Source organism: Seriola lalandi, unplaced genomic scaffold (assembly GCF_002814215.2).
Source record: "Seriola lalandi dorsalis isolate HSWRI2012SDOR001 ecotype SW California unplaced genomic scaffold, Sedor1 jcf7180002054469, whole genome shotgun sequence".
Taxonomy (NCBI): Eukaryota; Metazoa; Chordata; class Actinopteri; order Carangiformes; family Carangidae; genus Seriola; species Seriola lalandi.
Genome location: NW_019525022.1, coordinates 643,893 through 657,080, shown reverse-complemented (window position 1 = coordinate 657,080; position 13,188 = coordinate 643,893). Strand labels below are relative to the sequence as shown.

General features: G+C 45.1%; 2 protein-coding genes across 3 annotated transcripts in view; both read right to left on the bottom strand.

The window, feature by feature from the left end:
- Positions 1–2,019, bottom strand: part of LOC111658848 (putative glutamate receptor) — an 8,462-nt gene extending 6,443 nt beyond the window's left edge. Inside the window, exons 1-2 of one of the 2 annotated variants that reach the window (XM_023411523.2) lie at positions 1,902–2,019; positions 1,678–1,764 (exon numbers count right to left, since the gene is read on the bottom strand). In XM_023411523.2, coding sequence (XP_023267291.1) covers positions 1,678–1,741 — 64 coding nt within the window. In that variant the 5' untranslated portion in view covers positions 1,742–1,764; positions 1,902–2,019. The remainder of the gene's footprint in view (positions 1–1,677; positions 1,765–1,901) is intronic. The other variant, XM_023411522.2, reaches the window with a different exon arrangement.
- Positions 2,020–4,273: 2,254 nt separating this feature from the next.
- plch2a (phospholipase C, eta 2a) overlaps positions 4,274–13,188 on the bottom strand; it is a 65,229-nt gene continuing 56,314 nt past the window's right edge. The window contains exons 22-23 of the mRNA XM_087175416.1: positions 10,750–11,134; positions 4,274–7,114 (exon numbers count right to left, since the gene is read on the bottom strand). Of these exons, the coding sequence (XP_087031542.1) occupies positions 5,451–7,114; positions 10,750–11,134 (2,049 nt within the window). The 3' untranslated portion in view covers positions 4,274–5,450. The remainder of the gene's footprint in view (positions 7,115–10,749; positions 11,135–13,188) is intronic.

Genomic DNA, 13,188 nt, shown 5'->3' with positions numbered 1-13,188 from the left:
CCCGCCCCCCGCCCCACACACCCAGAGTTGCTGTAGTAATGACCAATGGCATTCGCAGCGTGACCAGCAGGCCCTAACATGCCCTGCCAGGGTCAATCAGAGGAAGGAGGGGGGATAAGCGGAGGTGCCAGTGGTGAAAGTTCTTCATAATTGCATGCAATAACAAAAGCGGGCCCGGTTGGGTCATATAAAGCCCATGACACCCTGTCAGCCTCCTCTAGAGAAGATGGCAGGACATATGATCTGCGGAGATGCCTGTCAGTTCACCGCCTGCCTGCAGAGTCCTCCCCCAACATGGTTAATTGATTTATCACAGTGCTTTCTGGCCCCTCCACTGGTGAGAAATGGGACGCTGCCACAGTGGATGATGCCCCTTCTGTGCTTTGATAGGACTCCAACCGTCCAACAGGGCCAGCGGGGGAAAGAGTCAAGTGTGAGGAATGATTTGGGAGCGAGACCCCGCATCGTAGGTCAGCCAGAGATCGCTGGCACAGAGCTGAGCATCATCTCCGCAGACTCTGGAGCAGGGGAGGGTGTCATTGGTGGAGTGAAACCTTAATGGGGGGAGCTTTTCAGAATGTGAGCTGGTAAAAATGTCTGACATAAACAGAATTAAAGTTAAAACAAAAAGTATAAATGTACAGCTTCTGTCAACCATGTGGTTCTTTGACAGGAGATGGACTCAACGTTGGCGCCGGATGTAAATCAGGAGATGCTGAATCCTGCACTTTGAACTCCAAGGGGTGCTGGGCTGAGATAATCAGCCCCTTCACCCCTTCTGAACCAGTTACTTTACAGACTACAAGCTAGATGCCAGTAATCAATTACTGAATGTGATGCTGACAGACAAAGTGGTGCCACAAAGCAACATGCAACCAAAATGAAAGATCAAGCTACAGACTTTTGGCCAGCAGTAGAATGACGACAGCAACAGCTCAGAGAGAAATAGGGAGAAAAAAAAAAAAAACAGATCAATAAATGTTAAATAAAGTATTTCCAAACTCTGTTTCTAATGTTTGTTTTTTTCTGTTTTAACTGCCTTTTACTTATTTGGGACAGGGCACAATAATACATATTAGAACCGTGAGTCTGTTGCTGTGGTCTCACAGGTTGGAGCAGGCCATCTATCATCTCCTCTCAGGATCAACCCACAGGTTGATGCTACTCTCAGGTATGGTATTGCAGTGGAATAGGGCCACATTGTTCTCCGCTCACTGAGACTGAAGTCACCGACATTGTTTTTGCCAACGTCGCAGTCGTGCTTCCAAGAAAAGTTTTTCAGAGCTAAGATAACAAAAAACCGAGGCTGCTGTGTTTGTTCCCAAAGAGGGAACAAAGGCAACACAGAGCCAGTCTGTTTCCTCTGATATTCTTTTTTTGACATCTCCAAGAGGGGTTAAAATAGTTTAACTTTTTTTTTTTTTTTGATATCAAACACAACCCTGAGTGTTCTAGCAGAAGTGCTGTTTTGCCCTGATGAGCAAGTGATGTGTTGCTGGTTGGGTTTTCATCCGTCACATCATGTCTCAGTGCAGCAGGTAGAGGCTGATAAATGAAGACTACACTCTGCGACAAAAACATGAATCGTGACAACCCATCACCCTGATCTAAATGAACCATGTTCCACCATGTTGCAGGGGCAGGTTGTGTGTGTGTGTGTGTGTGTGTGAGTCTTACCTGCTATGACCACCCATAAAGTCACGGCTGCCACACAGGAGACCAGAGCAGTGAAGCCTCTCATGTTGCCACGACCTGAAAATGACACTGATTAACACTTTTTTTTTTTAAAAACACAATTGATTTCAGATGTCGTCTTAACAAGAGCAGATAACGTTTACAAAAAAAATATTGATTTTGGAAAATAGTATGAGGTGAAAAATTCTATATTAGAGTTTCCTTACCTCAGTTATGTCAGTTACGGTGTGGATGAAAACCTTGGAGGGACGACTCCAGGAAAGGGTTTAAGAAATTCACAACAACTGTTGCAAACGGCCAGTGGGGAGGGTTATGAGCAGCAGGACGTGCTGGGGTCTTATATGGGGGAGCACAGGGAGGGAGGAGATTAGGATCTCAAAGGGAGAATTACTCTGTGATTGTGGGGGCAGAGGTTTTGGCAGAATCAAGTCTGAAGAGAGATGATTTCAAATTATTGGATCCACATGTATTTTAGTGTTGAATTTTTCTAGCTTGAGCAGGTAGGACAAACCATGTTCTTCTTCTTCTTCCCATAATCCAACTGATTAACAAGAAATAATACATATTGAATGAACTACAGTAAACTACAGTCTAAGTTATTGTTGTAGACGTCTGGGGAACAATATATCTGTTTTTATGCCACTACTTCTAGACTGTAATTACCCTCACAGTTAACACACTTGTTTTTGTAAGGTTACATAACAGGATCTTAAGGGAGGTGGAGGGGGTGAAGGGTTTAGACATGGGGATGGCGTGGATGCAATGACCTTACAGATGGATGGATTGGTTGTCCCAGGGAGTCAGAGGAAGAGATGATGTTGTTTTGGAGCAGTTTCTCTCCCTGCTGACGAACCCTGAGGGACTCCCCGGCTCAGACTTTCCTGTAATACAGTAGTGTTAATGTAAAGAAGCCATCATAGAGCTAGAGCAACACCTCTTGCTTCTGTTGTGACTCCTCCCACCCGCACATTCATAAATATATGGTATATCTTAAAAGTAGTGACTAAAAACTCGTTTCTATAGATTTTTAGCTGAAATGTATAAACTAAATTGATTTATCTTCACAAAACTTTCAAAAACAGGCAGTGATTGAAAGGAGAAAGGACAGACTGAATCACTCTTTGAGACAAAAACATTCTCTCAGGCCTGAAGTGCTAGACAGGGCTTGGAGGTTTTAGTTGAGAGGCCAAACCGTGCCAAATTGTCTGGATAAATACAGCTTCAAAAAGGGACTTGGTGGTTTTCTTGGAATCCTAATGAAGCCGTCTTTTGTGTTTGTGTGCTGGCCGAAGTGCAGAAGAGTCTGTGGCGCTAAAATGAGCATGTCGTGCTTCACAAAGTCTTACAGAGCCGAGGAAGAGGCCTGGCCGTGTCTGACAGCTCGCCAGAGGTGGCTGTCAGCTTTGGAAACCACAGACTAAACAATGGACAAACATTTGACTGACAAATCAGCATCCACGGAGGGGGCTGCGTGGATCCTTAGATCTGACTTAGGGTTTGGTTTTCGAAGTCCAAAGGACTCTGAAGTTAAGGTCAATTTGACCCAGTCGTCCACATTGAAATGTTTATTTCAGAATTGATCCAGTGTTGTCAAAAGGTCTGGCTGAATCCATTACTGATGTTGTCATTAGGTTTCAATGGGCCATTTGTGTCCCATGCTGTTAAAGAACCCATATTTTACACTTTTTCAGTGATTTATTTTAAGTTTTGATCTCCGTATGATATATTTGTGGTTTTAAAGGTCCCATATTGTATAAAGTGAGATTTCCATGTCTTTTTTGATTATAAAGCAGGTCTAGGTTCTATATTAATACTGTGGAAGCATCAAAGTGCTCAATCCACAGAGAAATGCACACAGCCTGTATTCAGAAACTGAATGAACCGTCAGGACTTCTGTAACTTTGTGATGTCACAACAAAGCAGTTACCGCTCTCAGCCATGCCCCTTTATGACACAAAGTTGCAGAAGTCTTGACGGCTCATTTTAAGGCTCAGTTTCTGTTGTGCTTTGATACTTTCACAGTATTAATATGGAACCTAGACCTGCTTTACAATGGGAATCTCACCTTATACAATATGGGATCTTTAAAGGAGTTTCAAGTTTGCAATTTTGCAAGAAAAGTTCAGAAGGAAACACTGAAGTATAACCGAATTGTATTCCCTACACGGTGCCACATTTTAGGGTATAAAAATGTCTGAGTAAATAGTTTGGTGGCCTAAAAAAATCTGATCTTGGGTGGTGAGCGATATTAAAAAGATGTTTTTCTCTCCTTTAATGACTGGTTGAGCTTGTCGTCTTTGTTCAGGAACATTCTCCCTTCCTGCAGGGCGTCTGGGCCTTTTTTATTTTTTTTGAAAGAGAGGTTGAGAGAGGTGATGGCTGGTAAACACAGACCCAAGCGGAGTCCATAATTAGAGCAGCAAGCAGACCATGCCAAAACCAAGGCCAGAGGCTTTTACATGTCAGCTTGTATAAGGCTCAGTTTAACTGCTCTGTTAATGACTCCGTTTGTCTGTGAACTGACACAGCTGTTGATAGAATAAGAGTAAATAAAATAAATGAGCTGTGAAACTTTCAATCATATTCAGTTGAGATTTATTTAGGTCATTATTACACATTGCTTGAATTAAATATCATCCCTAAAACGTTGCACAAAGAACTGGCATGGCAGTGCAAACAATACAGCAGGTCGACAAATAAACGTGCTTCCATACAGATCATTTCCATCTTGTTTTAGTACTACGGACTGATGTGAACACAGGGTTTCAGACATGATGCTCTTGTGACCACCATCAGACAATCCAAAAAAGGAGTTTAGGATATTAACAAATCTTCATAAAAAAGTCTTTGTAAAATAAAGCACAGCCTTAGAATAAACATTACAGTGCATAAAAGACATGCAGTCAACTAAAAAAAAAAAAGGGCTAAACTTGGTACGGAGGAGGCTACCACTGCTTTAAAGTACAGGATCTCAGTGCTGTGACATGCCAAAGGTCGGGGAGGTTCGCAACATATTGGCAGCTTGGTCAAATTACGATGTAACCACTTCACAAAGAATACTAAAAAATGAAGAGCTTTCGTCCTGCATTTCCATTTTTTTTTTTCAAAGACACAAGAGACAAGCCTCAAACTGTACATCACCTTCAATATGATACCATGACAGCATTTTCAAAATATTGCGAGTGGATGGATGGGCTGATAATAACGCATTGACATTAAGTATTCATTTTAGTTAAAGTACATCATTACAGTTCAAGTAAATAAAAAGAATGGATTGTTTAAAATCGCCTCTAGTTGTGATCTATTGCTACTGTCTGCTCATGTAAAGTTTCAGAAAAATCCTCAAACATGAGAGTAGATCACATTCAACATAAACAGCCATATAAAAACTCCTGGTTATTTTTCACTAAATACATTCTGGCAATTATCTAACATTTGGTGCAAACAGATGACAGTGCTGCAGTGGTTGCTTTTAAAAGAAGCTTGGAGACAATGTGTTCTGACGCACAGGTTATAAAACGGATCTCGCACAAACTCAAGATGAAGAAGTGATTGTTCGTGGGACAGTTTTCTGTGAGACAACTGTTGAAATAATCTGCATTATGAACCAGTTGCCTGTGAGAAATTCTGCAAGATATGCAACTTTTTCTAAAAAAAAAAAAAGAGAAGAGATTTCTACTTGAGATAAAACTGGACTTTATTCCAAACAAGTTTCTAGCTGTGTCTCTCACGCTCAGTTCCAAGTCAGCCAGTTCTTAGAGTTTGAGCATGAAAAAGACTTCACTGTTTTCAGGGTCTGGAGAGGACTGGGACTGTCTGGGAGAGGAGGATCCTAGGGGGGTGAGCTGACTCAGCAGGTCCAGGCTGGTGCAGGGACTGCGTGCCACGCAACACGCCCCTTCGGGGTTTCCTCGCTCTTCAATGGGGCTAGCGCTACTTCCCCTGCCAATGCTACCACCAAGGCTAAAGCTTGCACTCCTGCCCTGGACCAGACCCTGGAGCCTCTGCCTTTCCTGGGCCTTCTTGGCCCTGTTTGCAATGTACCTCACCCTGCTTTGGCTCCTTGAGGAGGTTCTTCGCATCAGGGTCTCATCCACAGACTCTTCCTGTGACTGTCCAGGCCTGTTTTCTGGGGCAAAGTCGCTCGCAGTCAGGGGCTCCACATCAGTCAACTTCCGGAGTTGCTCTGTCAGGTTGCTGGGCGGCTGAGACTTCTGTGGGCTGCCCCTGCGCAGCTGGTCCCTGGTCGGCCTAACAATGAAGCTCCGGCTGATGCTGCGGTACTTGCTGTCAAAGTTACAGGAAATGTCATCAGAGGTCAAATCCCCAAGGCTTTTGGACATAGAAGCTGTAGCTGTTGGGGTTTTAGCTGGGGGGGGCGGCCTGCTGGCTGCTGACTGCTTAAGCCCTTCCATGTAGAGTCGGCTCCAGGTGTGCCTCCTTTGAGTCAGTCTACTGGGTGAGTCCACAGAAGCTACATGGGGGGGCTGCAGAGGTCGGGGCTTGAGCTCATCTTCGGGGATTTCACTTTGCTGAAGGTTGGGGTTGGACTTGCTCTTGCTGACACGCAGGGTGTCGTAGGAGACTAACGCTGAGTGACGGCAGTTGACCCAGGGAGGGTTGCAGGTGCTGCTGGCCGAGGGCAGACTGGTGAGGCTCTTCCTGGCCAGGTTAGGTAGGGACAGGTCGATGACGGTGTCACTGGAAGAGATGCTAGAGGAGGAGGACATGCTGTCTCGGTGGCTGCTTGGCTCCAGCTTGCTCCAAAGGCGGTCGTTCATGGTAGCATCAGTGCAGACCTCTGGTACGGCTGACTGGGCCTGTCCAGCTGAGGCTACAGCCACCCGGACATGGCCCTCACTTTTTGTTCTTCTCACTGGTGTGTGTGATGCCAGGTTGCTAAAAAGTGCCCTCCTGGCCTGGGCTGTCTGAGCTGCAGGGGCTGCAGGGGTTCCAGTAGCCCCTGCTGCAGGGGGAGGCTCTGCGCGGTGGTCAGACTCTGCCGGATCAGTTTTCTTTTCTGTCAGAGTTTCTTGGTTTTCCGTCTGGTTTGGTGTGTTTTCCATGAATGAATGAGTGCTTCTGTTGGTCTGGGTGTTTTGGCTGCACTGTGACGGGACAGTTTTCTCAGCAGGGTTCGTCAGACGGAGTGAAGTGGTTTTGGAACGGGTAGGAGGTTTCTTAGGATCTCCGCTCATCTTGATGGGACTGTCCACACCTCCATTCGGAGGATAAGTCAATGGGGAGTCTGCATTTATTGCTGTGGATGGCGAGTGCAGTGGTGTAGAGAAGGAGTGATGTGAGAACAGTCTCTCTTCTGGAGCGGGGACAGAGCAGGTGAAACTTGTGTTCCTGGCGTCTTCAGAGTTCAGCACAGTAAATGGAAGAGGGGGAGCTGGTCTCTGCACTGTGAAACAGTCTGTGGAGAGAGAAAGAAAAAAAAGAAATTCATCACCATCATCAATGTCCTCTGTGGTCACAGAAAGCCTTTTGGATGTAAAACTGTATATGCATGAAAACGCACGGAGAGTAACTGGAGAGATGTGAATGGCGGATGTTGGTGTATGAACATCACTTGAAGTTAAGAATCTTAACTTAAGTTAACACTGACAAAGAAGAATCGCAGAGAGGCTGAGTGATAATCCTACTGGCCATTACCTGAGCTTTCAACTGCATCTCATGGCAGTTCTGCTCTGTGGTCTGTCTGACTACATTTGCTGATGAAGGCTCTGAGACGCCCTTTAAAAATCCAGAAAAAGGTAAGTAAACCAGCCTCCAGTTACTGTTCCTAAGTTTTTATTTTTGCTTAAACCATAATTGATCATCCCAGTTTTTTTGATGTTTCTTTCCCTGTGACTGCAGGTTCTTGGTGCGTTATTGTATATATGTTATTTTCTCTTACTTTCTGAATAGATAAGGATGAACTAACAAGTTAACCATCATTTGTGTCTTATCATCAACATGTTACCAGGGAAAATAAAAAGCCTCAGCAGATGTCTGTGGGTCGAAGACAAAAAATATTAGATATGATGACCCTAAACTTTTGGCTCAGTTTTAACTGTTCAAAGCTCATGGGCTAAAGTGCATTTAGGGCGTGTCCATATCCATTCTGCTATTTTAATGGCAGAAAACATAACACAATGAAAATTGATTCTTTGCACGCTTCAAACTTTCATGTGTTTTCCACTTGCCCGCAGTGAGTCTCTGTCCGGACCTGCAGCTGTATTCACTGATGCGAACAAACAAAGCTGGCATGGTGCTCTCATTATTTCCACTGTTGTCATTTTGAGTTAGTGCATTTCAAGAAAATGTGAAAAATGAATGAGAATATGGATTTCAAACCCCAACCCACCCCCACAGGTGTGACATATGGGTCATGAGAGAAACAGGCTGGTGAGACAGAAGCCCCTTTTACACAGAGATCCTGTTATATTGCTGTTAAAAAAGACCACCCCCCATTACACCGCCCTTGCTTGTTTTCACTGAAAGCCGTCATGATGCCGACCCAGTGTGTGATTTTAGAAAGCATGTTCAGGAATTAGAGGTGTGACGTGTAACACAACAGCGTCGGCATCAGTCTCATTTACACGGACATCGATCTGGCTCTGTGACTGTGTCCAGTGTCGCAATAAAGGTGGAACAGCACATACAGATACAGAACCAGGAGCCGCAATAAAGGTGCAACATTCACACCTTAAATACGCTGTGTAAAAGGGGCTAGAGAGACTGATGGGTGAAGTGCAGGTGAAGGTGTCAGGGATGTAATTTAAGGTTGCATTCATGCATTCAGCATTTTACCTGGCTCTGGTCATCCCCTCAATTCTGCACTAGGAACAGAGAAAGCATGCAAAAGGGACAGAGAGGAAAAAAGGAGTTTAGCAAAACTGGAAGGAAAAGGGTGAATGAAGGCAAGGAAACAGTTTACAGGACAGAGAAAGCATCTTATCCATCTCCAAATCGACAAACACACAGCATCTGTTTTACACTGCAAAGAAAGACCAGAGGTAAAGCTGCTGACACAGAGATGTATATCATGACTTACCAACAAGTACACTATCTGCAAGCATCATATGACTAACAGATGTAAATTCAACTCCTAAAACATACTTGATTTTCCCTGTGAGATTCATTTTTCACATGATTGACTGAGAGGCTGGAGAGGAGGGGGTCAGTGTGGAACAGCTGGTGTTCAGCAGGAACTCCCCTGAAATTTGTCATGTGAAGGAGGAGGAGGGGGACGCCACCTGGACGAACCACAGACGTCAGAACCTTGTAACTTGCAGAGCTCTGCCAGTTGTTGTAGGTCATGGAGGTTTAAGACTCAAAGTGGATGTAAACTAACCCTAACGCTTATGGACGTAAGTGGAGTTTGTTAAAGGCTGCAGTTTGTGATGGCAGACTGGACTGCATTATATAGGTTTTAGATTTGACAAAATATTAGAATCGCTTAGTACAATGCAGCCACTGAGGCCGTGTATATCCTGGCAAGTGTGTTCAAACTGTAATATTGCCGTTAATACTTGAAGGAACATTTGAGAATTGTGACTTTATTTTAAGAATAAAGAGAAAAGAAAAAGTCATATTTAAGAATATGCTGCTCCTCTGTCACTCTCTGTTTAGACACTCAGATCTACTATCTACTTATTAATCGAAGGTGGCAGAAAACCGTGCTGGATTGTTCCAGTCCACTTTAACCGCTGTGTATTTGTATTTCTTCATGGGTCACAGCCACTTGTCTATACTATTCTATTTTAATCTTGTTGATTAACGGTTAATGGTCGGTTCGGCTAGCTGTAGGCTGGTGAAGTGGACTAAATGGGGGAACATATCATAGTTCGTTAATTTCAGGTTAAAACTTACCACTTCTCTCATCTGCCCAGCCGGTGGGTAGTGTCAGGTTCAGTATTTTAAGACAAAGAGAGGCAAGATTGGAATCAATCAACTGAAACAGGAATCAGTGACAAGACTTAAGTAAAATTGACAAAACCTAGGATTGAACTCTACATTGGTGACGATGCAAAGAAACAAGTTGGGATTTAGATTAGACCTCAAACTATCAGGGACACATGGGATGTCAAGGTGCTAGTCTCGGCCTGTACGAAGTCTAACTGGAAGTCTACAGTAGGTGCACTACAGCCACGACACAGCAGCTACTGGGTTACTGCTAAGGCTGCCTCAGATGCATCTTACCAGCGTAGAACATGGGGGACTTATGGCGCAACTCTTCCATTTTCTGAACAAACAGGGCGTTCATCTCGCGCTGCAGGGTGCCTACAGCCCGCTTGCGGCTGTCAAGCACAGAACATGGAGGAAGCATAGGAGGCGACTCCAGGCCGCTCAGACTGTCACAGCTGCTGCTGTCACTCAGTGAGAGACCTTCAGGTGCATTACTGTTTGTGAATGGGGTGAGCATTGAGCCACAAACAGCGCCGTAGTTGGGGGGTGTTGCCTGCTGCCAACGGAGGTTGGTCCTGCAGTCTGGTGTGAGGCTCGGAGCTGGTGTTACAGAGTTGGGGGAGTTTTTACGGGGAACACTGCAGGACCGAGGGCTCCTCTGTGATGCGTGAGGCTGAGGTCGGACATGCTGGGTACCCAGAGTTTGCCTGGCTTTGGACCTGTGGAAGGGAATAGGCTGGCGGAGAGCCTGGGGCAAGAGCTGAAACTGGTCCTCGGTGCAGGACTTGAGTTTGGGAGGAGACTGCTGTGAGTCTGGCTGGGCAGCTAGGGGCTGGGGCTTGGCTACAGGCTCTGGCTGAACTTGTCTCTTGGTTGAAGAGGAGCGACTACTTCTCTCCCGTCTCTCCCCATCTGCCATTTTAGACTTGCATTCCTGCCTTTCCTCAACCTGACCCTTTCTTTCAGCCTCTGGACTCTCCTTGGAGCCGATCACACATGTGATGCAGTTGGAGGACATCCCCACCCTGCCTGAGCTGTTAAGCGCGACGCGGGCAAACACACCTGGCTTCATGTCCAGTGGGTCGTGAAAGCGGAGCCGACTGGCCCGTTTCAGAGGCTCGCTCATGGGTCGTTGCTTAGCAAAAAGCGAGCTCTTACCTTTACCCTCCTCAGGGTGAAAAGCCCCATTGGTGTCAGGACGCTCCCAGGGCCCCTTGGCTTGGTGGGATGCCGCCAGTGAATCCCTGGTGCGGTGTTGTGGTGGTGTGGGCTGGTGAGAGGTGGCAGCAGAGGCCTTGTCCCTGTCCTCAGACTCTCGGTCCTCACTAGCACCCTCTGAGCTGTAGTCTTTGGTGTCGATGGTGATCTCTGGGAAGCCCTTTTTGATTTTGGGCTGGCTTTTGGTGGGTGCACTAGCGGTGCGGCGCAGGAGGTGGGCACCGAATGGGTGCTTACGGCTGTGCTGTGCAGCAGCATGGCTGTCCAGGGAAGCCTGCTTTGGGTTTCTGTGAAACAGCCCTTTTATGCCGCTGGCTGCTCTGGCCTGACAAGAACACAAGAGAAGATCATTGTCAAACACACAATGAATCGTAACAAACCGCAACTAATAAATCAAATGGAGATCGTGCAAGAAAAATATTTGTCATAGACACTGGACACAAGTTTTTGTACAGTGAGCATGCTTCAAAAGGAACAAACAAATTCCATCAATAAACCCAAGAACTTTCTGTTACTGTAACACCACGTGTGAATGATCACTCAGTCTTTAACATGATCATTCTGCTGTAATCCATGCTGAAGCTTTGAATTCCATGTTGATTCAAAGTGTTTGCCTCCACATCTGTACACAGCAGCTGTCGCCCCAGCGGTTAAATATTAGTCAGACAAACATGTGCTTGAAGCTACCTGTCAAAGTTAAACGCACAGAGCACCTCAGGCTGTGTTCGCCTCTACACCTAAACACAGAGACCTGAATGACTGTTTGAGGGAACTAGGGATGTCACGATACCAGAATTTTGGTAGTCGGTACTAGTACCATTGAAATTCCACAATTCTGGAAACCAAATTCAATATGACAGAAAAAAAACAGAAAACAACAGAGGCTGCATGTGTGTGCACTCACTGCTCCATGAGGTCAATGTACTGCAGCAGTTGAAACTGCCACACAAGGTGACAGACCAACGGTGTAAAAATATTCACTTAAAAAAAGTCAGTTATATTTTAACAGACTGAACAGCGATGACTGTAGCGTGCTAATGTTGTGAGCTGTTGCTACGATAGTCTAAACAAGCTAACGTTAGCTTAAACAAACTAACGTGCTGCCCCTTCATTTGCTCCTGTCATTCCACATGGTATTGTTTACTGTGCCTACGGTACCAGTGATACTGTGGAAAAACAAGTACCGTTACATTTTCAGAATTTTGGCATCGACTTGGTACCGAAGTATCAGTTCTTGTGACATCCCTAGCAGGAACCGAAAATGTTCAATTTTCCCTGTTGGTAGAACCACAACTTACAACTACAACACTGCAGTAATGGTTTAGAAGTAGTACATAGGCTGCACTGATATTGATATAAATTAAATAGTAGCTTTCAGATGAAGGGAAAATCCAGATTCCAACAAATTTCTTTTTATGTAGAACCCATATAAAGAGGTAATACTCAGATTACACAGACAAATGTAGTGCTGAATCGAGCTTTGCTGTGCGTTTACGTGATGCATGATAAAAGGTCACAACAAATGGGGCAAAAATGATACGAACAACAATGAGGACATTCAGACAACGACACTGATGACTGTTACACTCACTTTGACAGAAATGCCAAATGGAGCTTTAGTGGGACAAGGCATCATATTATATCCCTACAACCACTGCTATTATTTGTTTGAACAATGTGGAAGAAGTAGATCCAAATAGTCTGACCACTGTGGTGACTGAACATCTGTCAAAAGGAAAGTAACAATACAGACAAAAAGACAAGACGATAAAGAAAAGAGTCTCTGGCTGAGTGAAAAAAGAGGAAATGTGGGCTGAACTGCACATGATGACCGTAAAGCTGCCAGGAAGTAAAGCTCAGTAAGTCATGCTCTGCTGCCTGAGCTGCATTTGGCCTGTGAAACCTTCCAGCTCTCCAACACTATGGGAAATGCCCCGTTTGCAGTCAAACCCAGAGGCAGACAAGAAACTCAGTATTATTATTATACCTTTGTTCACGTGGTACTCAAGCTCAAAAACGGGAAGCTCCAATACAGGTTTCAACAGCTCCAGTGAATAATAATAATAATAGGGAATTGATTCTGGATTTAAATGGTGGACCAGGAGACTGATGGGTCTCCATATCTAAAGTTAGGTACATGACGTGATGCAATAACATGATGTGTAAAAATACGAAAGAGAAAAAGAGACTCTGGAGCTGTATACCCCTGCAGTGCAGCACACTGAAAACTCCTGAGTTAAGTGGAAAAAATGCTCTCTGCAAAAAACCAGCAGAGAGACGTCACTGCAGCATGGCACAGTCCCTGACTTCCATCTCTCTCCAGCTCTTTAACAGAGCCGGCCGATGACATTGGATCTACTTGGGGGGGGGGGGGGGGGG